This window comes from Lutra lutra, chromosome 5 (genome assembly GCF_902655055.1).
Source record: "Lutra lutra chromosome 5, mLutLut1.2, whole genome shotgun sequence".
Taxonomy (NCBI): Eukaryota; Metazoa; Chordata; class Mammalia; order Carnivora; family Mustelidae; genus Lutra; species Lutra lutra.
This window is the reverse complement of record NC_062282.1, coordinates 123331832-123357855: the sequence shown is the minus strand read 5'-3', so window position 1 is coordinate 123357855 and position 26024 is coordinate 123331832. Positions and strand designations below refer to the sequence as shown.

General features: G+C 44.2%; 1 protein-coding gene across 1 annotated transcript in view; it reads right to left on the bottom strand.

Annotated features, from left to right (window-relative positions):
* The window catches only part of RGMB (repulsive guidance molecule BMP co-receptor b), a 29935-nt gene extending 9122 nt beyond the window's left edge, over positions 1–20813 (bottom strand). The window contains exons 1-4 of the mRNA XM_047730170.1: positions 20496–20813; positions 19447–19522; positions 16085–16350; positions 10094–10602 (exon numbers count right to left, since the gene is read on the bottom strand). Of these exons, the coding sequence (XP_047586126.1) occupies positions 10094–10602; positions 16085–16350; positions 19447–19451 (780 nt within the window). The 5' untranslated portion in view covers positions 19452–19522; positions 20496–20813. The remainder of the gene's footprint in view (positions 1–10093; positions 10603–16084; positions 16351–19446; positions 19523–20495) is intronic.
* Positions 20814–26024: the final 5211 nt, after the last annotated feature.

Below are 26024 nucleotides of genomic sequence, written 5' to 3'. Positions count from 1 at the left end.
AGGTATTTTTCCAGAGAAGACCTACAGATGGCCAACAGACATGTGGAAAGATGTTCAATATCACTAATCATCTGGTAAATGCAAATCAAAACCACAATGAACGATTACCTCACACCAGTCAGAAGGGCTTGTATCAAAAAGACAAGAAAAAACAAGTACTGGTGAGAATGTAAAGGAAACTGTTGGTGGGAATGTGAACTGGAGCAGCCACTTTACAGAGCTACTATGGAAAGCAGCATGGAAGTTCCTCCAAAAATTAGAAATAGAAAAAAAAAATTAAAAATAGAAATATCACACAACCGAGTAATTCCACTGCTTGGTCTTTTACCCAAAGAAAACAAAAACTAATCCGAAGAGATACATGTATCCCTAGGTTTATCTCAGCGTCATTTACAATCAACAAAATATGGGACCAACCTAGGTGTCTACTGAAGTAGAACGGATAAATTAGAATGGATAAACACACATAAGGTGTTGCCATTTGCAAGAACATGGAGGGATGTAGAAGGTATTACATTAAGTGAAGTAAATCAGAGAAAGAGATACCATATGATTTCATTTATATGTGGAATACATATATAGAATAGAAAACAAACTCAAAATAGACCAAACTGGTGGTGTGGGTGGGTGGGTGGATGGATGGATGGGGGAAAGAGATAAAGGGGATTAAGAAGTACAAACTTCCAGTTATAAAATAACTGCTGGAGATGAGAAGTAAACAAAGGCAATACAGTCAGTAAGACTGTAACAACACTGTATAGTTACGAACAGTGATTACACTTACTGTGATGAGCATTTTTTAATGTATGGAATTACTGAATCACTATGTTGTACACCTGAAACTAATGTAACATTGAGAAGAATACTTGAATTAAAAAAACAGCATTTATATATATACAGAGAGAATTACATTTAAATTACATTAACAGCATTCACACACACACAGAGGATTTAGGGAAAATGTTCAGATGGTTACTAACATTTTTGTAAAATGTAATTTTACAATTAAGACTTAACATATATATCAAGTATCCACTGACAGGAAGGCTGAACTTCAGACCTAGAAGAGTTTATTTTGTTAAATGCTAACACAAAGATAGTACATGTGTTAAAGGGGAAGGCAGCAGATGAAACATCTTACCCTAGATTCCTCTTCAGGCTGGAATGAGTGCTTAAGGGTCTGCTACCTTCAAAAGACGTCTCAAATTAGGTCGCTCTACCCTCAGAATCTCTTTGCACAGAGCTCTGTTCTAGGAGCACTTCCAGGATTCCAGAGAAAGGGAATGGATCAGCCTTATTTATTCTTCAGTGTTGCCCCAGGTAATACATGCAGGAACAAGGGCTGCCTTGGCTGCTGGAGGGCTTCTTGGCAGCAGCCAGAGAAAGAAGAAACCAAAGCAGAGGCGAAGGACACCCACAGCTGAGGCAGCTAGGGTGGTCCAGGGGAGAAGCACTAAGCTCAGGGGCTGCTAAGAATATGCAAGAGGGAAAGGGAAGCAGGCCCAGGGAGGATACATGAAAGAGGCACAAAAATGTCGACTTCCAAAGAGTAATTTCTGTACACTTAAAGCAAGGAAGGCTGGAAGTATAAATAGGTAGGCTCCGAGACAGCGAAATTGGGCCCGCTTCCTTGTACACACCAGAGCCATGCTGCACTGGGCATGAGGAGGAAGGGCCTGGAGTCCTCGAGTCTTAGCCACTCAGAGGACTCAACATGGAACGTGTTTGCTGTGTTCAGACTTCGTTATAAGGAGGCCAGCAAGTACAGGAGGGACTCCCGGAACTTCCAGATGGGAAGTTAGGCATGTGTGGACAGTATTCTGGGCCTCAGCTGTCACTGTACTTCAGAGGCCACAAGTATGGGGAAAGGTGAGAGCCAGGGCTGGAGGCAGTGACTGCCCCAGCACATTCTGCCTTCAGGGAATCTCCCTTCTGGGGGTGGAGTGGTCAGGGCTACAGATCCTGAGGCCCTAGAAGGGGACCCCTTGAAAACTCTAGGCCTTGGTTCAGCACAGCTGTTGCACAAAGCAATGGGGATTACGAAATCATAGCCTCCGATCATTTTTCAGTTTTGAGAGGTGATTTAAAAAGTAAAAGGGCTTGAAGGTCTTTACAGTACAGTCACACTCTACCACTTCTAGGTTCAATTTCAAGTTCCCAGGACTATTAAAAAAAAAAAAAAAAAAAAAAAAAAGAAAGAAAGAAAAGCCCATTCACAAAAGAGGTGGTTAGAGGCGGTGACCCTCTATTTCAAGAAGCCAGTTAACTGAAATGCTACAAAACAATATCCTCTGTCTCCACTGGCCTGAGGCAGGGCGAGAGGAAGGCAGCAAAAGCACAGAAGCGCAGAGGGGAACACAGGGACGGACGTACTCTCCCACACCTTTAGATCTAGAGATTAAACCCTGACGCCTACATGTCAGAAGCAAATGCAGAGCAGAAGAGAACTTAGGGTTTAAATGCCATCCTATCAATCTGCTCACAGTATACAGACTGTGTTCTAACACTCAAAGAACCCCACCAGAATTAGCCAAACATTCTTTTGGCTCCCACTCTTCAAATAACCAGCTAACTAGGACACAAAGAACGCCGCTTGCCACAGACCCAGTTTCGCCAAAAGCTCCTTCTACAAGCAACAGCGCAGTGTTGTCACTGCAAGCCCGTCTAGTTCGAGTCTGTACCTTGCATGTGTATTGCTGTTCTTGTTGGTTATCACCTACAAGCTGAGCAGTTTAAAAAGTCCTTACATGGGGCGCCTGGGTGGCTCAGTGGGTTAAGCCGCTGCCTTCGGCTCAGGTCATGATCTCAGGGTCCTGGGATCGAGCCCCGCATCGGGCTCTCTGCTCGGCAGGGAGCCTGCTTCCTCCTCTCTCTCTGCCTGCCTCTCTGCCTACTTGTAATCTCTCTGTCAAATAAATAAAAATAAAAATCTTAAAAAAAAAAAAAAAAAAAAAAGTCCTTACATTACCCCACCCACGAGAACACAAAATTCAGAACGGTGGAAGAGCAAGTTCTACTGCAGTCAAAACAAAGAAGGAATGGGCAAGGTAGATTTTGCCTTGTCCACTACTGTAGGTCACTTGTGACGTGCCACATTCCACACTGGCAGAAACTGTTTGGTTAGCATTAATTGAAGCCAAGAGAAAAGTACCAACTGTCCAAGGTTTCCTTCTCGCCCCTTCCTCTCAAAATTCTGACTCACAGAAAATCTGGCAGGGCAGAGAGACACTGGGAAATGCCACAGTGAAAGCAGTTCTAACTCTCAGCTGTGTATCAGACTTGGCCTGTGCCTCTGGTTTCAACTGTGGAGCAGCGAGGCTCTGTTTAGAAGCAGCAGAGGCCCACAGCACAGTGATGGAATCCTGCCTGGCTTGGGCAGGAGTTGGGTTATTTTCATTTACAAATGGGGGATATTTTGAAAAGTCTCCTCCTCCTCCTAAACCACAGCTGGGACAGAGGGAGTGGCACAGTGAAGGATGATTCAAAATACAGAACTCAGTAAATACGCAGATATAAACTTTATACAATTTTAAATGGTTTCTACTAACATCTTTAAGTCTCTTCATTCTAGAGAATTAAGATGGTAAAAGATCATTACGCAGAGTATTTGCATGCACACGGACAGCGTGATGATATGCAGCCTATACAGAAAGCACAGGGACGCCTCAGTGGCTCAGTCGGTTAAGCGTCTGCCTTAGGCTCAGCTCAGGTCGTGGTCCCGGGGTCCCGGGATAGAGCCCCACATTGGGCTCCTTGCTCAGAGGGGTGTCTGCTCGCCCACTGTACTCCCCCCAGCCCCCGCTCAAGCATGCATGCTCAGCTCACTCTCTCATGCTCTCAAATAAAATCTTAAAAAAAAAAAAAAAGGACAAATACAGCATAAACAATAATCAAGGTAGGCCCACTTATCTTATAAAATGATCTTTCACACTTGTGGATATATCGTACAGCTAATAATTTCTCCTCCTTTTTCTGCCTGCCCTTCCCCTCCCTCATACTTGGAAATCCTTTTACCTCCAGAAAATTTGTTGAACCTGTATGAAACAAAGTTGAGTACTTCCTGGGCCTCAAACCTTACATCCAATACAAACAGGAGCTATGCAGGAAATGGAAAAGGGAAAAATAAGAACATTACCACCTGGAATTACAGCTGACTTCTGCTCTTCCGTTCTTTAGTTTCAATATTCTTTCTACAATAAGTAAATTCAGGGAGGAGGAGATCACTGACAATATGCTTTCATGGGTTTTAAAAATGAGATAGGACCCAGAAAAATGAATTTAAGATTTGGAGACTCTGACGGTCAAATTCTAGAAAGCTTTTGGTATTAAAGACCAATAACCTTTAAAAAGTGGCAGCCAGGGTTCTAGACCCTGCTGGGAAGACAGAAATCCCAGTGTAAGTGAGGGGCCACCTTGACTGTGGTAAGTTTTTACTCCTGGGAGTAAAAACAGTGAACTGTGACCGCGAGCAGGGGGACAGTTAGGTGCTGGCTACATCAGCCCATCTCTCTAGCCTTTCTTGATACCCGTGACAACTTGCTAAGTAGGAACACTGAGAGCCAGTCTACCAATGTTCTAGAAAGAAACCCTGAACGGCTAGTTTTACACACAGTGCTCCACTGACTGCTGCAGGTTTATTCTGTGCTTCGACTGAGAGGGAGACAGATCCCCCCTGTATCTCCCTCCCCGGTTCCTCACCCCCACAGGGGGCCCTGTGACACGCAGTGGGTTCCAATGCAATGCTGAGTTAATCGCACGTTTTTATCAGAGAAAAGGCTACACTGAGCAGGAAGCTACAACTGCAAACTTCTTCCCCACCCGTTCCCCAATATGCCTCAATCGGTCCCTCTCTTTCTGTTTGGTAACCATTTTTGCAAAAACGAAGACCAAGATAAGGAGCTATTATAAAGAGATGGCAAGAATTTCCTATGTAACAGATACTCCTAACAAAGGAAAGAGCAATTTTAGCCATTAAAAGTTAGTAGCAATGTATCTGCAAGAAAGTTTGTGATCTCTGGAAAGAAAGGGCTTTTTTAAAGATTTTATTTATTTGACAGACAGAGATCACAAGTAGGCAGAGAGGCAGGCAGAGAGAGAGGAGGAAGCAGGCTCCCTGCTGAGCAGAGAGCCCGTGGTAGGGCTCGATTCCAGGACCCTGGGATCATGACCTGAGCCGAAGGCAGAGGCTTAACCCACTGAGCCACCCAGACGCCCCAGGTCTCTATAATTTTAAGGAAAACACCACTGCCCTGTCTGTAACAATGCAACATCCTAGAACAGTGTCCACAGATGCACAATACAATCCTGCCGCTGGAGTATGAGGCACTGTCTTTAGTTGATAAAAATAAGAATGATCACTATTGTGTAGCTCAGACTTTCTCTATAAAGATAATAAAAAACATAGTGGGGGGACAAACACTTGACCACAAAGAAGATGCACTCGGTCTGGGGTTTAGAGAGGATGGTTTCTCCAACCTTGATCCAGAAATTGCTTAAAATGACAGTTGAAAGCCTTTGAAATGCAGGCATGCCCGGCTTTTCCCTCTTCTCCAATAGAGAATGGGTCCAGAACACTAGTTAACAAGCCTGTATACCGCTGTGAACAGCAGCTACAAGCGAAGGGGCATCAGAAAAGAGGGGAGGACTCTACTCAGGCTCTAGGACCCCAGAAAGGAGGATGTCTTGCTGTGAGGGAACACCTTGGGTTAGACAGTTTAAAGGAAGGAGAGAGAAAGCAAGAACAAACCGAACAATCTAAGTCTTCCTTAGATGATCTCTACTATCATCAACCAGTCCAAGTTTTCAGGCATTTCCCAGAAAGTAGCTGGAATCTGGGATTGAGGGATAATTATAATAATTTTCAGGCCATTTCCCAGAAAGTAGCTGGAAACTGGGACTGAGGGACTTTGAAAAATAGATAACTGCCAGGCCTGGCCCTCTTCCCACGCTTTGGATAGGCACTGGTGCTACTGCCCATGGGATTACCAGGAGCTGGAAGCCCGGAGCCAGAGCAGTAACATGCGAGGCGTGCTGGAGCACTTACCCACCTGGCCTGCAGAAGACAACATACCTCTTTCCCAAATGCAAACACTTTAAGGTAAACCATTTTTCTCACTCAAGGAGGAAGTATGGAAATTTCTGTAGCAGATCTATAAAGGAACCTGCTGTCAACCCCCCACCTCCCCTTCTCCTCATAATTTTGTTTTACTGAGATTGAAGGACAGGATGACAAAGCTGGAGTGATGGAAAAGGACACGATTACATTGAAACAAACAGAAAAATAAACCAAAGGTATCCAAAGCACTTGTAAAAAGTAAGTTTGAAAAGTATTCCCATTGTTTAAGTGTACAGTAAATGCATTCTCGAAATTTTTTTGGAAAAGGAATCACTTTAAATGTACCCGAGAGACTGGTAATCTTAATACACACTGCTAGGAACGTATCTGTAAAGTACAGAATCTTATCAGAGAATTCACCGCAAAATCACTTTCCGTAGCCATGGCATACACAAATCCTGAGTGCACCTGAAGAGAAACAGACACACAGGAGACGAAGGGGCTGGCAAAGGGACTGTGCAAGAGGTGGAATAGGAGATAACCATCTGCACAGGTGATCTAGCCTAGTTACTGGTCTGAGGCCCAGGGGAGGTAGGTACACATGTCCTCTTTGGAACCTAAAAAGTTTCCTCCTCCCCGCAAAATAAAAACTGCTTTTCTTTTTCCTATTTAGCCAACTCTGCCAGTTCTAAGCCTGTCCCTCTCGTCTCTCCTCTCCAGGGCCTGCAGGCCTTCAGCCGTTGCTCACAGCCAAAGGTGAGGGAGATGGCCCGGAGCTGGTGTGGATCTCAGTTGAGGCGGGCAGGTATGCCAGAAAGCCCCGCAGCCCGAGGTGGAGACAGAAAGCTAGCCCTGGCCTCCCCTTTAGGAGCACACCTCCTGGCAAAGTGGCAACTGCACAAGACTCCTGAAGAGAGGGAGACAGGCGCGGGATAGGGGGCGGTGGGGGGCTGAGGGGGTGGTGGGGTGTGTGTGTGTGTGTGTGGCTAAAAGCACAAATGGCCTTCAGGAAGTATACCTGTAGCGCCACACTAAGGTTCCCAGGGCAGGGGGACAGAGAGGAGATGGGGGGGGGGGGGGGCGGGAAAGCTAAGGTCACACCACCGAGTGCCGCAGGTCTAGCTGCCCTAAACTCATTGCCTGCTCTGTGGATGAAGGAAAGGCTTAACTAAGAAATGGCCCCTTGAATGCAGAGGACTTCACTTTCTTTTATTCAGTTTAGATCTTTTTCCCCTCACCTTTTGTCTTTTTGTGATGAGAGAAAGGTACTTAAGGGCAGTTAGGGATCACAAAGAGGACCCCAAGACTGCTTGCTCAAGAAGCCACGTTCCCAGGACTGAGGTACTGTCTTAAGAACTTCACTGCGCCTCAAACCCTGGCTCAGTGACTTAGTTCAGTGCTGAACGTATTGAAATGAGTAAGAGCTTACAGACGACAATTTCAGCAGCACAGCTGACCAACGTCTACCACAGCACTGGTCAGCTTTTCCAGCTAGTGACACCAGCACATAGGTCATTAAAAATGTCTGAAGGATCATCCCAAGGATGATACGGTATCTGTTGAGTGCAGTGCTAACTTACCAAGTAGTTGGTCTATGTACGTGTTTGTGGGCTCAGTCGAGCGGAGACCTGTACAAAAAAATCTTCTGAAAGGTTTTTTTTTTTTTAAGTATTGCAGTAGACATTAAAAAAAAAAAATCAGATCTTTTTGGGAACTTCCAATGTATTTTTTTGCCTCAGTGTTATTTTTATTACCATCATTTTTTCATTGCTTAGAATTTTTTAAAAGATTTCATTTTGGCCCTGGGTAGATAAAAGGAAATTGCACTGCAAAATTTTAGGCCTTTAGTTGTGCTTCACCAGCACAGTTCACATCAGCACTGAGATACGTCTTTGGCAGTAACTTTCCAGATGCTTTTGGGAGCTTTGGAGAGAGCTGCAAAAAACAGAAGGAAAAAAACCCCACAACTATCAGAGGCAGGTGAAGCCATAGAGTCATGAGCTCCTGAACAGCATGGTCACCAGATGTGGGAATTACTTTTCAATAGTGCACTTAAAGACCAAGTATTCTCATTGTCTGCTGGAATTTAAGCAAAAGGACAGCTTGCCTCCCACATCCCTTTTGGAAAGGGCAAAACTTTTGATCCTTATCAAACTGTGGGAGAAAACGAAGCTGTACTTCTTATTCATTTGCTAAAAACGTTGGCAGACCAGATCACAAATGAAATGGATCCCAACCTAAAGTACATCAGTGTCAACTGTTCCATTTATAGAATATCGATACTCAAAAAAGGTAACTAGTTGTCCCAATTAATTCCAAAACGATCACTAAAAAGTACAGAATTTTGAAAGGCTAATTAACAAAGTAGAAGTGACACACAATTGGATGGAAGGCACGGAAAATTAAAGGCTTGAGCAAAGCACAAAGCACCTGATACTCTCCAAAGTACCGCTGATGGCCCTCCAAGCCCTCAGTTACCTACACCATCAACGACTTGACGACTTTCTCCATTCCCAGCGGAACTGCTTTTTTGATTTTTTGGTCTCACGTTTTCCCTAAAGGCTATTCCCAGGTTTTATGCCCTAAGACGCTGCAGCAATGATGGATTTTTGGCCATAGTTTGTCTTATAACTTCATAATTGTGTAACTTTCTACCATAACTTACAGCCAACACATATTTTAACATACAGATAGGAAAAATTATTTACATACTTATAAAAACCAGTGGAAGAAAGGTTTATATGAGATGTAGGATTTGGAAAGGCAAGCCAGGGCTTTTACTGGGAGCTGAAGTGTAAACATTTTTGAGTTCCCCTAAATGTCTGGACTAATGTAACAGACTTCTTTGTTCCGAGCAACGACTTCTAATCATAGATTTGTGAGACCCCTGGGTGTCTCTAGGTATCTCTGGAGGTGCTATAAAATTACCTCCTCAAAATGCCAAGTAAAATAATTCAAATTCACTTAAAAAACATGCCACCCATGTTTGGAGGCAAGGGAGGGTGTTCTGGAATCAAAAGAACAGTCATAAATATTACTAAAGCTTGATCCTTGTCAATTACATTTTAGTCTAAACCAACTGATGAATAAAGGAAATTGAGCAAGATGAAACAGTTCTGTGTGATTTTTGTGATTTGGGAAGACTGGGAAGGAGCTGGTTACTTGGGACAGTCTTTCTTCTGGAAAACCTTTTCTGACCTCTACATTTACTTACTAATATCTGAATTAGCACTCACTGGCAACTGGGAACCTTGTTCCCAGCTCTTCACCCACTTGCACTGACACTGGTGCCTTAAAGTTGGTTTAAATGAACTCTATTAGGTATCAGTTTCTTTAAAACAAACAAACATACAAACAAGAATACAGACAGGCAGGGTTAGCTGAACTTACTTTTGTCAGTTTTCCCTCCGACTTCTTCATTAAATTGTTTTCCTGAGATTACATACACGTTATACATCACTGCTCCACAATACCCAATTCTAAAATTGCTTAGTCATGACAAGGTTAATAACGAAAATACTCTGGGTTTGCCACTAGGAAGCTGGCCTATAGCCATTGTATTTTTACTACAGTTTCCAAATTTCCAATAAATTATGTTTCCTGATGGGCTATTGCCCCAGGTTTCAGAGCTTTCTCCGAACACCCAAGTGCGTCATCAGAAAAGTCAGAATATGGATTTAGAAACCAAAATGACAAGAGTCACACTCAAAACAGACATCCAGAAAAAAAAGTATACATTTCCCCTTAAACCAACCTGTCTTTTCACAGCAACTCGTGTTTTTTTCATTTTCCGTATCACTGCTTAAACTTAGACCCACCTTTTACATAAGCCCTAAGATTCCAGTGAGAAATCTTTTACTAAATAATTTTCATTTAATCCTCCATTCACCCTGTTAACTGTTTGCAAAAAACAAGAAAAAGTTCCTTTTAAACTAGGTCTTCTGTATCATACTTCAAGAATTGTCCAAAGGAAAAAAAAATTGTCTTAAGAATCAAACATCTTCAAGTTACAAGTCAGAAGGAAAAAAGTATACTTACTTTATTTGTAGCAGTAGCACTGGATCCAGGGACCACAGGCACATTCGTCACTTGAACTGAAAGATAATTATTATCTATGAGTGGCCAGGCTCCTTCCACTTTGCACGTCTGAAAGTGATCCTTGAAAGTTCTAAGGTGAGGATCTCCGAACAAGCCACAAAAAAGGTAACCAGGAGGGTTCAGATCCCCTCCCCCGTGTTCTCTGGCTCCTGAGTGGCTGTGATAGTTACAAGGGTCATGGGTCACTTCAGGGTTGGTAGAGGATGTGGGTCCGTCCTTAGAACAATTCCTCTGGCTCATGAGGTCACTGATACCCAACACAGCAGAATGGTATACCAGGTTACCACGGCAGGCTTTTGAAGTTCGCTGGGTGCAGCCAGCATAGGCACGCAGAGCCTTGCAAAACTCAGAGTCAAAGCCGTCAATGGCAGAGTTCAGGTGCGAAGTCAGGGCTACAAAGTCCGTGGTACATTTCTGGATTCGACATTGGGCCGGCTGTTGGCAGTCACCTATGAGAAAGAAGATAAGACCCAACATTTTTTTGAATGCTTTGCAACTTCCTGAGCTTCATGAGAAAAGGACATCCTCCTTTGGAAACCGTTTGTCCCATCTCGTATCCTCCTATTTTAAGAAGGCCTTCAGAAATAGGGTTGCGTTGTGCTTCTGTGTCTCTCACAAATTCAGCCACTGGGAGAAAAACTGCATGCAATCAGTTACCTTAAAACTTGAAATCATGAGCTGTTGTGAGTGAACACGAGTCTGGCCCAGTATTCTTACATGAAAATTATAAGGGAATGGCTAAATGGAGTACCTTTTCACCCCTGCTATTGTTTACAGATTTTGAGAAAGATTCCTTTGCTCTAAGGCCAAGCCAAAGATGTGAACTTTGTTTTGATTTTGGAAAGGGCGTAAGTCATTTGCTTTGGAAAGCATAGCGTCTATGCACAAAACCACAATTAAGGCTCCACGCCTCAGGTTGGGACCCCTAAATTATAGCATGATTAGTTAAAACCCCTTTACCTGACTCTAGTACAGCTACAGGGTAACACGAAAAAATCCAGGTACTAAGTTATTCTGTATTTCCTTAGGGGTGTCTATTAAGGAACTGTACATAAACTGACAATCTCCTGGGTGCTATGAAATCTGTTTTCTTAAAAAAATAGAGTGACTCATTGGATCAAGCTGTGTATTTACTTCTCCCTTAACATCCATCACTACTGGGTCCCAGATCACAAGCAGGTCATCAGGAAAGGTACACTAAATCAAAAAGGACACCAGATTGAAATCATACTGCAAGGACAGCTGATTCCACCAACTGTTTTATTAGAAAGAGAACCAGGGGGGCGCCTGGGTGGCTCAGTGGGTTAAAGCCTCTGCCTTCGGATCCGGTCATGACCCCAGAGTCCTGGGATCCAGCCACACATCCGGCTCTCTGCTCAGCAGGGAGCCTGCTTCTTCTTCCTCTCTCTCTCTCTCTGCCTACTTGTGATCTCTGTCAAATAAATAAAATCTAAAAAAAAAAAAAAAAAAAAAAAAAAAGGAAAGAGAACCAGGGAACTACAGCACGCAGAATTCTTAGAGAATATATAAATGACTTCTTTCCTTAAGTCAACAGTTCAGATACACCTAATGATTAAAGCAAAGCTAAAATAATTAAAAAAAAAAAAAACCCAACTCCAACTGCCTTCCTTTTTAAAAAAGTCAGTTTTCAAATTATGTTTTGCCACTAGCTCCTCATATAAAAAAATTAAGAGGCGCCTGGGTGGCTCAGCTGGTTGAACACCCAACTCTTGATTTCAGCTCAGGTGAGGATCTCACCATCTTGGGACTGAGCTCCATGCCCAGCTCACTGTGAAGTCTGCTAGTCCCTCTTCCTCTGCTCCTCCTGCCTGCCTCCCTCCACCACCTCTGCCCCACCACATGCACACACTCTCTCTCAAAAAAAAATAAAATCTTTTTAAAAAAATTAAAAACCTCTCAAAGCATAAAAAGTTACAAGAATTGCCAATACTAGGTCAGTTGTGTGCGCCAGTTTTATATTCTGATCCATAAACTGGGAATGCTAGAATTACTGAAAAGGAAAATACTTTTCCTAAACATCCACCTCAAGTTTTATACAAACTAATTTTAACACGTACTTTGTGTTACTTAAACATTCTTTTTAGGTCTCTAAACTGGAGAAACTTTCCATACTTTCAAGTCTTAGACTCCTCAGCTCAGAAATGAGAGGAGATTGTTTTTGTGATTTGCCCCAGGCATAAAATATTTTATAATTCTTATTCTAGGTGACGGGAAAAAAAGAGTATATATTAAATATGTAATTATTTTAAGATGTGGGCATAAATTTCAGGATAGTATCAAGATTTAGGACTTCAGCTGATGAAGACTTAAAACTAACCCTAGTATCATTTTAGAAAAATACTTTAATCTTTCCAGTATTAAGGTGCTTTTAAATCTGAATGGAATAACCTGTAATCTCTGTTTCTGGCTTGAGTTAAGCAGAAAAGACTGGGGTATGACAACCTCTCAAGCCACCTCTCCCACTGTTTTTACATTTCAAAGACCAAGAAGGGAAAAATGTAGTCTAGATTGGGCTCTAATGTGAGTTAAAAAAAAAAAAAAAATTACTGTTTTGGGGCTATGGACTTACAGCTATCACTAAATCACATTAAAAAAAAAAAATCACAAAAACACCTTCATGTGTTTGGCCTATCTCATGTTGGCTCATTCTAGAGTTGACAAAAGCAGCTCCTATATTTACAGAATTCTTCTCTCCAAAGTAGATCAAGTCCTTTTCAACCGTTTGACTTAAAAAACCAAAAACCAACCAACAACCTCAAAGGCATTAAAGCCATTTTACATATTGGAAAAATCAAGACAAAGGGATATTAAAAGCCTTGTCGTGGCTGGATCATAAATAGCTAGAACAAAGTCCAGGATAAAGTGCCTTTCCTCAAATCTTTTCCTTCCTCGGGTCACAAATGCTCTAAATTCCTGACTCTCACAACAATAGCTGATAACTTAAAAAAAAGACAACTCTTCTATCAATTATTATTTTTTTTTCTTCTTAAATAAGATTTCACAGCAAGTAGAAAGCAAGGAAATAAAAACTGGGCCAAGATCAGTCAGTAAAGAACAGCTCCTAGACTATGAATAAATGACAGGACAGGAACTTTCCGCTAAACTTGCAATGCCTATTTGTTCTTTTTATGGTCTATAAATCTATCCGAGCATACATTTACTTATAATTATTTTAAATAGTCATAAAATATCCAAAGTAAGAAGAGCATGAGATGCAGATGTAACTGTTCGGAAGAGAAGTAGAATATAGATTCCCACCTCCTTTTCCTTCCTGGTCCTCCTCCCCTCTCCCTTTTTCCCAGCAGGCAGGTGCCAGTTCTTTTGAGAAATGTCACATCAAACAGAACTCCTTGTGTTCTTTTGCGTGGGATGCCCTTTCTGACAGCCTTTTCAAATAGAGATGGTGGGAAAAGAGGACAAACTACAGAGTGCATCTGGGTCAGCAGTTTCGGTCCATCACAGGCTCCTGTATAATGACTAATTCGCAGCATACACCCAGAAATATCCAGGCTTCATGAATTTATAATGACAGCGCACACTTTGCCTGTTACAGGCGGTAAAGTAAGCTTCCTGTCAAGATGCCAAGACAATGCAGAGCAGAAACAACCTCAAGGATGTAGCCAACAAAGCCATGAAGAGTATGAGTAAGCAAGTAGCTCCCATATTGCATCTCCATTCAGGAATTGTAGAGATTTGCTTAAAGTGGATGTGGGGTGGGGGGGAATGAAAGGACTTTTTTTATTTCCTAGGGCAGAAAACAAAATCTGCTGTTACAGATGTCTCCATTTTTCAAGTCAGATGATCAATGATTGGTGTGATAGTGTTTTCATTCCAGTTAATGAAAGTGCTAAAGGACTTGTGGGTCTACAGCTTTCGTTAATGATTCAAAGATCTCACCATTCAAGACCATTTCCTTGAGGCCAGGACTGCACGAGTGAATTTGCAGCACAATCACCAGTTTATAATAAAAGAAATAAGATATGCTGAAGCTGAATTAAGCGAAACGCAGGGCCATATGGGGTGCCGAGGCAAATTATAATGGATCCAGGCATAAAACATATGGTAGCCCATCTGCAAAGAGCACTCCACTAGGCTCTCTGAAGAGAAACAATCTTTGCATTTCAATACCAACACTCTTCAAAGAAATCTTTCAAAAAAGGAGCCTTTTTTAACCAAATTAATCATTCCACCCCAACAAGTTGTCCACAGGTATCACTCACCACGGAAACTCTAGGTAAAATCCAATGGTGACTTTAGTGAAGACCCACGAAGATACTGAGAGGAATTTCACATCCCAAGTTCTTGAAATAAGGCAGCTTACATTAAACATTGTAACAACTTAAGTTTTTCATTACTGGCCAGAAAAGAAATTTTCAAGGACCACATCCCAATTTTGTCTTAGAACCCTCTGACAAGGAAGGGAAACAATATCCAAGCAGTCATGAGGGACACACAGTCCTAAAGAATACTTCAATTTCCATTTCAAGAAACATACACTTTGACATTAAGACAGATTCTTCACACAAAACACTCCTGAATGTAGCTTTTGACACATGATTAAAAATTTCCATGTGACCATAAACAGGTTGACATTACTAAGATTCTAAAGTCACTCATTTAAAACCTTAATCACTGTAAGGTTTATCACTATCACTTAATCACTTATCATCACACCCTATGTTTCCCCAAGTGAGTGTTAAAACGCAGCTGTTCCATCACAATGCAAAGTTACGAAAAGTAAATTAAGTCTCCTCGAATGCCACATTTTTTCCCCATTACTTAAAAGACCTCCCAGATTTTTAGCAAGGCTGCTATGACTTAATAAATAAATACGACTCCACACAGTTGGGAGGCATTACAGTTCAGGATTCTCCAGATCAGAGCGCGTTGAGACTGCGGTCATAAAATACAGGACAAAAAAAGTCTCCAAGAAAAACTTATTTCATGCTCTAGTTGTTCTCAAAACAGAATTTATCTTTCAGTCTGACACTAAATAAATTCTTTAGACAAACTCCTAGGTGGTCCTTACTTATAAAGAACGTTCTAAATATCCGGGACCCCCCCCCCCCGGCTTTATTGAGATACAGCTCACATGGAACATTGTGTTAATGCAACTTATTTCACAAGAAAAATAAGTACCACCTGCTAGAAGGCTCGTCTGCAGGCCTACTTCGGTTAAGAACAGACAACTCACTCTTGCTTCCACAGGGGAAGCGCCGACCTCCAGAAAGCCTTGTGAGATCTGTCAACCCCTCCTGGAACCCGAAAACACGCGGCGAGCCACAAAGCACTAGTTTCCCCAAAGACGGTGAAAGCTGAATTAAAAGCAGCTTTCGCAAATACGAAACAAATTCCTGTTTAAAAAAGTTACTTCGAGATTAACCCCCAGGTTTTCAAATTCCGGTGAAAATCTCTACACGTGGGGCGATTTCTCCCCCTCATCGCCACCCCCAATTCCAGAGAAGCAGCACAAGGCTCCCCGTCTCCCCTCGAAGGGGGCGGCGGAAACCTGATCCCAGCCTGACTTTCAGTAAACACCAAGACAGTGAGCAATAAAGCACCCGGAACATTTGTTCCGGGGGCTCAGCCCCCGCCGCCCCCGCGCTCTAAATCTTTGATAAGCGGCTGTTGGGAAGGAGATTTACCAACGGTCCCAGTCGAAGGCGGGGAAACTGGAGGGAGGGAAAGAGGCCTCTCCACTGCGCCCTGGGCGCGCCGCTCGACCCCGCGGGTGTGTTCCTGCCGCCGCGCCCCGAGCCCGGCAAAGGTGCAGGTCTGGAGCCCGTGAGGCCTCTCCGGTCTCGCCACGCCACGCCGCCCTTCTGCCCCAACGTGTGCCTTCGGGACCGGGGTGTTTGGGAACAAAGCACTCGGCCCTGGGCTGGCTCCCCTCGCGCGCGCGCCTCATACCTGCGTGGAGCAGCCCGAGGCTGAGCAGTAGCAGCAGCAGCAACGCCAGGGGCGGCGGGCAGAGCTGGGGGCGGCGGCGCTGCTCAGCCCCGGCGGCAGCAGCGGAGGCGGCGGCAGCGGCGCAGGAAGGTGCTGCTCTCAAGCCCATGCCCGTCCATGCAGGTCTCGTGGGCTCCGGCGAGGGCGGCGGCGCGGGCGCCGTGTCGGGTTCGTGGCCGTGGCTGCGGCATGGACTGGGGGACGCTCCTCGCTTCCTCTTCTTCCTCCTTCAGGCCCGCGTCGGATACGGGCCGCCGCCACCGCCGCAGCGAAAAGCGCGCCGCGGGCGGAGCGAGGCGGCGGCGGCGGCGGCAACGGGGCGCAGCGGCATCGCAGCGGCCGGAGGCGGCGGGCGGGGCAGAGGGGGCGGGAGAAAAGACACAAAGACGGTGAGCTTAGCGCCGAGCCCGGCCCCAAAAGCGCGGGCGCCCGGGTCCCGGCCAGCGTGGGCTCAGCGGGCGTGGACCCACCGGAGGCGCGCCCAGCCCTAACGAGAAGCCGCTGGCAGCCCGGATATCTCTGCGCGGCGGACCTGCGGTCAATCAATCTCAGCCCCGCACTGCCGCCCCGCCCTCCCTACATTCGCCAATCCACGTCGTCCCCACCCCCCGGCCTAGCCCCTCCCTCCCACCCCATTGGTTGTAAGCGCGGGACCTCTGGGCCCAGCCCGCCACTCACAGGACACAAAGCGCCCGCCCCCCGCACCTCCTCCCGCCTTCAGCGTGCTCATTGTAATTCGAGTTCCGCGTCCGCTGGCTGAGAGTCCCGTCCGCCGCGCCCGGGCTCAACCTCCCTCCTGCTTCCTCCTTTCCCCTTTCCGCGATCTACTGTTTCCTCGTGCCCGACCAGAAACTGCCGAGGGCAACTCTCTTGTCGGCGTAACAAAAGCACCCGGCTTTTGACTTCCCTTTAATTAATGTTGATTGGGTTTAACTTCCCCTGAAGGGTCCCTTCGCAGCCAATCACATCTGCGGAACCGCGTTCCGAGCCTTTTCCGGACGTTTGGTAAAGCTAGCACCCAGAGGCGTTGGAAATCCGAACGTGACCTGCGGTCCGGAACAGATCGGATGGGCTGGGAAGGTACCCACCAGCTCCCGGCGGAATTCGCGGGCAGCTGTGCGAGGCTCTGGCGTTATTGTTCCTCTGACATTTCCCTTCCTGAAAGCAACGGGGAGGAGTCTGAGAGTGGGCGAACTTCAACGTGTTCGGTTACAATGTAATTAGATTAATGAGGATAGTGAGTTTTTAATGCAGTGTGGAGTAATTACGCCATCGTTTCTTGTTGCTCGGTGGCTTTTCCACGAATTTTCTTAGTCTATTAGCATATTCAATGGCAGGTCACTTTCTACTTTTGTCACTTGGATAGATCCAAAAATGAGGGGGAAAGACCCAATCGTGTGCCAGGAAAAGAGGTTGCCAAATCTTGTCACAGGAAAGCATGTTGTGAGGTTGATGATAGGTTCCAATTTGTTATCAGTAGGTGTGAAGTGGTATCTAATCTAAAGAATGGCTTCAAAGGTTAGGAGCTACTCTCACTGTCCTTGCCTTTGCCATTCCTCCAAGGGACTCGGGGTTGCCGTTTTAAATTCACTTATACCCAAATTGCAGTTTGCAACCGTACCGGTTCACTGCTCATAATCTCTAATTAGCAATTTCGTATCAACCACCGACACGTTAATACTCCACATGTAATAATGTGCTAATCAATGGACTAGGATAATTGAGGGCAACCCTTCGATCACTCCGGCTTACTCATTAGACACATTATGAACTGTACAAACCACTAGGTCCCTAATGAAGGATGTCTATCTATTTTTACTGTAACTTTTCATTACTTACCTATTACATACTATGATGACTCAAGTGGTAAACACATCTTTCACTGCCCAAGATATAATCCAAACCTTGTGTATATCCATAATATGCTTAATAATAGCTTCAGAGTTGCCTGGAGAAATGACTTTTCGCAGGCGGAGTTATCTGATAATGATTTTTAGATAGTATTGTGGAGTAAATACTATGAGACCAAAAATTTATTCTCTTGCAATTATTACATGAAATACATGAACTGAAATTAGTGAAATGCTGGTAAACATCTTTTAAAAGAAACCAAATCTGAGCAGTTTTTCAAAGTATTTTGCTAACAAAGACTAACAATAAGATGTTTCTTTTCCCTTAACCCAAGATTTAATTCGACCCCTATGAAAGAAGCATGCCACTTTATTGATCATACTTCAAAACACATAACCGAAAGTTAAGGATCAAATTCAGTTTAGATGGGGTTTTTTCGCTATCATTACTTTCACTGATTTCTCCCCCTGCCACTTCTCCCCCACCTCCTTATCCTGTTCCTTAAACACACAGTGCTCTAAATTATTTTATCAATAGAGGGCATCCTCGAGCCACTACAAATTCTTATATAGAAATGGAACTGTATTTCAGAGGGAAAACTTCATTTTTTTCTAAGGTGCTTTATTGCTCATCTGTTGTAAAATTTGACAAGCCCAAGATTTATAAGGCTAACAATTCATTTTTTATTACCACATAAGTGTTCAGCCTGCTTGAGTAAAATGTTAATTTTCACAATTAAACCGCAAGGTGGTTCCTGTTTTCAAGTCTTTAGGTCAGTTGACATACTCGCAGGGTAAATTCGGACTGTTAGCAAGATCCCGAATGGGCTTGGAAAGCAAGAGCGTGGTGAATGGTCGCTTATAGCGCACCCATTCCTCCAGCTCGAATACCGTAAGTTAAGCAGGATTTTAAGATTCTGTAAAGAAAAATCTGGGGATTTTCCTCCCATAAAGTCAATGACTTATAGAAGTCTTACATCTTAATCAGAAAAAAAAATCATGACGTGACAGCTTGCACAACTCACACACCCACCCTATTTCTTGTCACTTGTACTCTTTCTCTCTTCATCTTTGTTTTCAGGAAGGAAAGATGAGACCAGAACAGCACAATTAGAGGACACAGCAAAGCATCCCATGGTATGAACGTGTAAGTGAACAGAATTAAAACACATGCCAGCAACATGAATGGCTTCTGAATAAGAATTAGAAGTTTCTTTTCCTGAACCTATACACGCTGTCTTAACTATTCCCCTGTTGATTTATCTCCATTTCCAGACATCTAACACGAGGGGCTCACCTAGGACAGAGGAGCTAGGGAGCTGACCGCGATAACGATTTGTGCAACCCATTCTAGAGTAAGCCCCCCACCCCCACCCCCGCCCTGCTCTCTAGTCCAGGGTGACCGCAAAGCGGGGGCTGAAATAGCCCGGAGTCCGACAGCCCAGCAGCAAGCAGCTAGTGGATTGTACTTACATCATTCTTAACCCTTCCGATCCTGGAGGGGGCTTGACGGGATCAGGGGGCCCCCGAGCTCTGGAGCACGCAGGACCTGGATGTGAGAGAAGACCCCAGAGCCTGGCGTGAGCGCTGCGCCCCCGGAAGGAGGGGGCCCGGGGCGTGAGCGGGGCTCATCACCCGAGAGTACACAGCCGGCGCCCACGATCCCTGCGGGCTCTGCAGCGGATCACACCGCTCAAAGCGGCAGGTGCAAAAAGCATTTGGGAGCCGCTTGCCAGCGCGCGGAGGTAATGCGCTTCCTGTCCATTTATCTCAGGAAACCAGCGCAGCCTTCTCTTCCAAACAAAATTAACCTCTCATTAGCCAGCCACTGACTCCCGAGAAGACCTTAAAAGCTTTACCAGCTCGCTAATGTATTTAGGCTTTTCTTCCAGGCAAACGGGGCCGCGGTGGTGACTGTCATCAGCCCTGGGGGGTTCCTCTGGGTTCCCCTGGGAGCCAACCGCTTACCTTCCTTCCCGCCCCCGCCCCCAGCCTCAAGTCTAGGAAACTGGCCAATCTGGATCCCAGTTTGTGGTACTCCGCAGACCCGACACGCCTGAACGGACTTCACACCACAAGTCGCCAAAACAAGTTCCCACTAGTTTCAAGAGCGCCCCTCATATCAAATACTCAGCTCGCCTATCTTCAAGAAATGGGGAAGGGTACACTGGAGGTACTTCTATGGACAGCTGTCCCTGGGTCATAGGCACTGACTGTCCTTTACAGCGCCAGCCATTTACGAAGCAGGGACGGGAAGCAATGACCCGAGGTACGGGGAGTAGTGTCAGCTAGGATCTAGCCGATTCCAGGAGTGGAGAATCAAATGTGGTTCTAGGTCTGCAACAGAAGCCTTTTGGAGCGTTGGGGTGTTCTCACCCTGGCCTCCCGCCGCCCTGAGGCTGGCAGATTTATACCACACAGGTGGACCAAGACCTAAACAAAACAGTCCCGGCCTCTGCCTGCTGCTCGCCCCCCACGTCCCCCTTGGCCCACCGCAAACTTCGACAAAATAAACAACTCACCACAGGCATTCCCTTGTCTGCAGCGCGACGCTTGCCAGCTGGGAAAATAAGCCGCAAGCCACGCGGCGGGGGCGCAGAGGGAGGGCAGCGCGGCGCCCGCCTCTCTCCCCCAGGTGGGGGCAGCGATACCCGGGGGCAGGACGGAGGCTCCGCCTTGGGGGCCGCTTTCTCGCCTCCCTGAATGCTGAGTGAGCGCCGGGCGAGGGGCTGCGCCCTTCCAGCCAGCGCGATCCTTCGGCCACCCAGGGAAGGGGGCGGGGAGGCAAATCACTCAGTTCCCTCCCGCGTTCTCGAAGTGTCTTTCTCTCGCTTTAGGTCTCAAAGAAGACCAAGCCTAGGGGCCTTCACCCCACCCCCTCCAGCCCCACACCGCCCCCTGTCGGCACTACCCGGATCTTTCCGGCGCCGCCGAAGAGCGGCGGAGACCGGCGTCCCAGAGTCCCAGCCTCCGGGTCCCCGCTCTGCTCTCTCCATGCTCACCGCCTCCTTACCAAGTCCCGCACAAAGAGGCCTTTCACGCTGCCAGCGCCACCCTCCGCGCCGCCCTCCACCCCGCCGCGTTGCCTTTGCCCACCCGCAGGACCAGCCGATTCCCGGTTGGTGATCGTGCCAGCCGTCTTGGGGCAGGCCGGCTGCGGACGCGTGCAGGCTGTTCTCGCTCCGCGCCTTAGCAGAGGCACAGATGGAGTCCCCCGCCCGCCTTTCCACGATTTTCATCAGCTGTGCACCAGCAGCCACAAAATGCACCCCTTCTTCTACATAAATGATCTCTGAGGGTCTCCCGAGTGTCTATAAATGGTGGGTGTTTGTGGCGGGGCCCGGGAGGGGGTTGGCGTAGTGGCGGACATGGTCTCTGGACTTCGGCTGAAATGAATCCAGCGACCCATCCTGTCCACCCAAGGTGCCAATGTGATGTTTCAGCATACGAAAGCCCAGGATAACGATTTGTGAATTGTGATGGGGGGAGAAAGAGAGTTGAAAAGACGTCCAAGACCCAGGTGAGGAAGTAGGTTATAAAGAACAAGTCCACGAAATGTTCGGGGAACGACAGTCACTTGAGTCAGAGTAGAAGGTGTGGAGAGCAAGAAGGAAGGGATTAACTTTCTTCCCCTAGGCTGATCTTTCAAAGTTAAAAGTAAGCATCACAGGTATTCAGAGGTAGCTATTGTTCTGTGCCTTCAATGCTAGGACGAGCAGGGTGCTTTCTTTTTTATTTTATTTTATTTTTTTTGTCCAGAGAAAGGTTGCAGCATCTTGACTTAGGGATTTCACTTTTTTTTTTTTTACCTCCTTAGAAATATCTTTGACCCTCTCCAGCTTTGCTTCTTTTCTCCTGTCCCCACTCTTCCTTACAATTTCTTGATCTAACGCTAGAGGCAGCATAGGGCAGCATAAAGAGGACAAAGTGGAAATCCAGAGAGGAGGGTCTTGACCTGACTTTCTGAGTGGGACTCTTGGGCAACTGATTTAATGTCTTTGAACTAGAGGTCACTATCAAGAAAGTGTGTGTTAGGGGCAGTGGTTTGGTTCCTTCTGGTTCTGAATTAGGTCACAAGGGAAGCCTCCTCACACCTACAGATCCCCCCTTTGTAAAAAAAGATTTTATTTATTTATTTGACAGGCAGAGATTACAAGTAGGCAGAGGTGGGGGGAGCCTCCCTACTGAGCAGAGAGCCAGATGTGGGGCTGGATCCCAAGACCCTGGGATCATGACCTGAGCCAATGGCAGAGGCTTTAACCCACTGAGCTACCCAGGCACCCCCGGATTCCCTTTTAAAGTGTTTTCTCACCTTGCTTTATCCTCTCAGTGCCGATCAAATTGGAAAAAAAAAAAATACTGGGGCTATTTTAAGATAAATGTAAGATACATTGAAAAATCGTGTTCTTGATACTTAGAATTAAACAAACAAACAAACCTAAACCAAAATAAAAGTCCCTCAGCTCCAGGTCCAGAGAAACAAGGAATTTCAATGTCCCCACTTGCTTTGCCTTTGAAAAGCCACACCAGCAATCAGCAGAGCAGAGCTTTGATTCAGAATCGAAAGGCCAGTCTTATGTTTTTCCTTTTCTTTTTTCCTTCTACCAACACAAAGACAAGCTGACACATAAATAAGTGGTGAACAAGAGTTCAAAGCAAGCTTTGTGATCTATTTCCTACCTAATGCAGACCTAGTCCCTCCCTACCTCTCTGCTCAAGCGGTCTGGATGGCACGGAAATAGTAGGCACAAGCTGGCAGCATCCTCTTCCCACCCTTCCTTTCCCAGAAATATTGGGCAGTGGAACCTGGATGCTCACTTGTCAATCATCATGTAAATGCATTCATTAAATCAATACATTCACCTTTTCTTTAGCCTCCTGATACTTTCCAGGATTTTCAATTCACTATCCACTTTGGAACTTTGAGGCTTAGTTCTCCCTCTAGGCAACCCCGAGCTGTTTTCTGTGGTATCTTTTCTGAAACCAAGACAAAAAAGGGTGAAATTTCACAATCAAGTATTAATTCTTAAATTACAAATCTCTTGCTTCTTCAATTTCAACCAAAATTTCAAAATTGCTTAGCTTTCATAGCAATGCACACTTTAAAAAAGTATCCATTAAAGAGTACACTTTCATTGGGGGAAAAAAGCTTCTTTAACAATAGTGGTGGGAAAATATTTTGTGCTTATCTAATATGGTTTCTTTCATTTGTTTTGAATGGGACCCACTCACGGTCCCATTCATACACACTACAAACTACTATATTCCTAATTGTACTTTGGATGTTCCATTAGTAAAAGGACATAGTTTATTTTTTTCTCCCCAAATTTTTTATCTTGCTTAATGCTCTACTATTTTTTCTCTTATCTTACCTGAATCTTTCTTTTTTTCTCATACCAACCAATATAAGCCAAAGACGGGAATAGAAAAGGGATAGGAAGTCACTTTTCAGTAGAATCGACTGAGCATTTGTCTGTTGACTGTTAAGAGACCTGAAGATGCACTGTGTCTTTGCACCATCTTCTGAATTTCTACTTAAATGTGATAGAACTTCAGCTTTTAAAATGTTCAGCTAATGTATACATCAAACTCTCCAGTTGTTAAGATCATACATAGTTTGCTTACTTTTGATGTTTCTAAATTTTTCCTTTTGCAATTTGGGGGCGTCATCTCAATTATCTTGTAGCATATGAATCTGTTTCCTAGTGTTTCTTGTTTTGGTTTTCCTGTATATTTTGTTGAAATTCTTCTCTAGCTTCAGATTGATTTTCAATTTGACAATTCCTTTATGTACTTATAATGTTTGAGAATTATTATTATTGCTAATAAATTATACTATTTTAAATATTAACAGTACTTCTAATAAGATTGTAAGAAAGAGAACATTTATAAAATAATGCTAGGAGAAATACTGCTTTCTACATGTGATTAAGAAAAATAGTTTACTTAGATAAACATTATTGAAGTTCATCAAGACCTGTTTTGTTTGAGAGGATTGTTGTTTAAATTGAGTAACCACATAAAGGATCCAAGACCTACTTCTGCTTTTAAAAGGATGAGAATTTGCTGTGCTTTTTTCCCTCTATACAAAGATGTAAGATCACTCATTCGAACCATCAGCTCATATGATAGTGAAGGTAAAGAATTTCTGGTAAATTGCGAATTAAAAAAAAAATGAAACCTCTAGACACAGAGCTATTGAACAAAGAAAACAAACAAATAAATGAAGTAATATCAAAACATGACACTGTTTCATTCTGTCAGCAATGTAAGTCTAATTTTCTAGAGAAATCCTGCACTACTAAAATATCCCTGCATATGTATACAATAAAATAGGTAAATGAAGGTATATTAAATTAATAAAGTCAATATTCATGAAAAAATATGATTTTAAAAATGGACCATAATCTCTTTCAAGTGTCAGGAGAAAAGCCATATTTTTTTGCCTGTGTGCTATTAGAAAATCTTTTGTCATGAACCTTTTAGCCATTCAACACAGTGCAAAAGAGTAGAACATGAAACTGTAGGGACCGGCCTTTTCCCTATTGTATTTGTTGATTATTTCAATTGCAGTCATTATACACACAGACTATCTTTTCTAGATCTTGTAATATAAGGTTTAAGAGGCAAAGTATATATCCACTCTTATATTATATTTGCTCTATAAAAAATAAACTTCCAGAAGTTGGAAAATTACCTTTTTAGAGACGTAAATAAATGCAACATTATTCTTCTGTGAACCAGTTTAGACCTACCATGGTAATTTATAACTTCTTTTAGAGGCAGAATCTCTATCCAGACACTCACTTGTATGCACAGTGGCAAGAACATTATAAAAACATTACAGAATGGAATATACTGCAATCCTTGAAATTCCATGAAATCTAAGGTAGATGGGAAATTGGATACCTCTATTCTAATAGTCAACACTACCAATTAAGAATTTTAGTTGCTGTTTTAATATAATAGATATATTATATATATATATACATATATAATAGATATATAATAGATATAATAGATATATATAATAGATGATAAACATACTTTATCAATGCTAGAGAAAATTCCCAAAAATATACATTTTAACTCAATTTAATAAATTGGAACAGTATTGGGACCAAAGGAATCTGTTCAAATAATCACAAGTATAAAAATAAATCTTCTCTTCCTTCTTTTCTCATATTTCATCATCCCATCATTTCAAATCATCCAAGCTGTATCAGAGGCTCAGGTAGTGTTTGTGCCAGAAGCAAGGCAAGACTCAGCCCGAGAATGAATTCAGGGATGAAAACTGCGTGTTTATCAGAAGCTTGAGTGAAATAAATCTGGCTGAATTCAGGAGTGGGGTTTGTTTCAAAAGAACAGGATAGTTTAGGAGTCGGAAAGGATCATCGGAGGTCAGGTTCTTGCTGTTGAGTAGTTAATGTGTGCTTCAGCTGTCTCAGCTGGGACTCTCCATCAACAAAGAATGTGAGGAATGGATGAGTGATGGAGGAATCTATGTGAACTGGATGAAGCTTCCCTTTTCCCTGTGCCCTGGGGGCAGGGTCCATGGGGGAGAGGGAATGCATACCCCAGACCTCCTGGTAAGCAGTCAGTATCCCGGATACTTGCTCCTTATTAAAGACAGGATCTGATACTGACTAGATAAATCCTTTCTAATTCTTTCATTAAGTGACTGATTTATGAATACTCGCTAATGAGCCTACCAGTATTCTAAGTCCTGGGAATAGCTCTGTAAACAATTCAGACAAGGCCCTCAAGAATGTACATTCTGGTGGTGGTGGGAGAATAAAGAGGTAAACAAGTTAATGAACAAAATAGCTTTAATAATGCTATAGAGTTTAAGGAACAGGGGGCTATGATACAGAGTAAGACAGCCGAGAAGAAGCCACCATTACTGGAAGGGACTTTCTGAGATTACCACATCTGTAATGAAGGCCTGTAATGAGAAGGGACAAAGGCTTCCGGGCAGAGGTCAAAGTCTCAAGTATGACCAATCTTGGAGTATTCAAGGAACAGAAAAACCTACGGCAGAAAGTACCTAA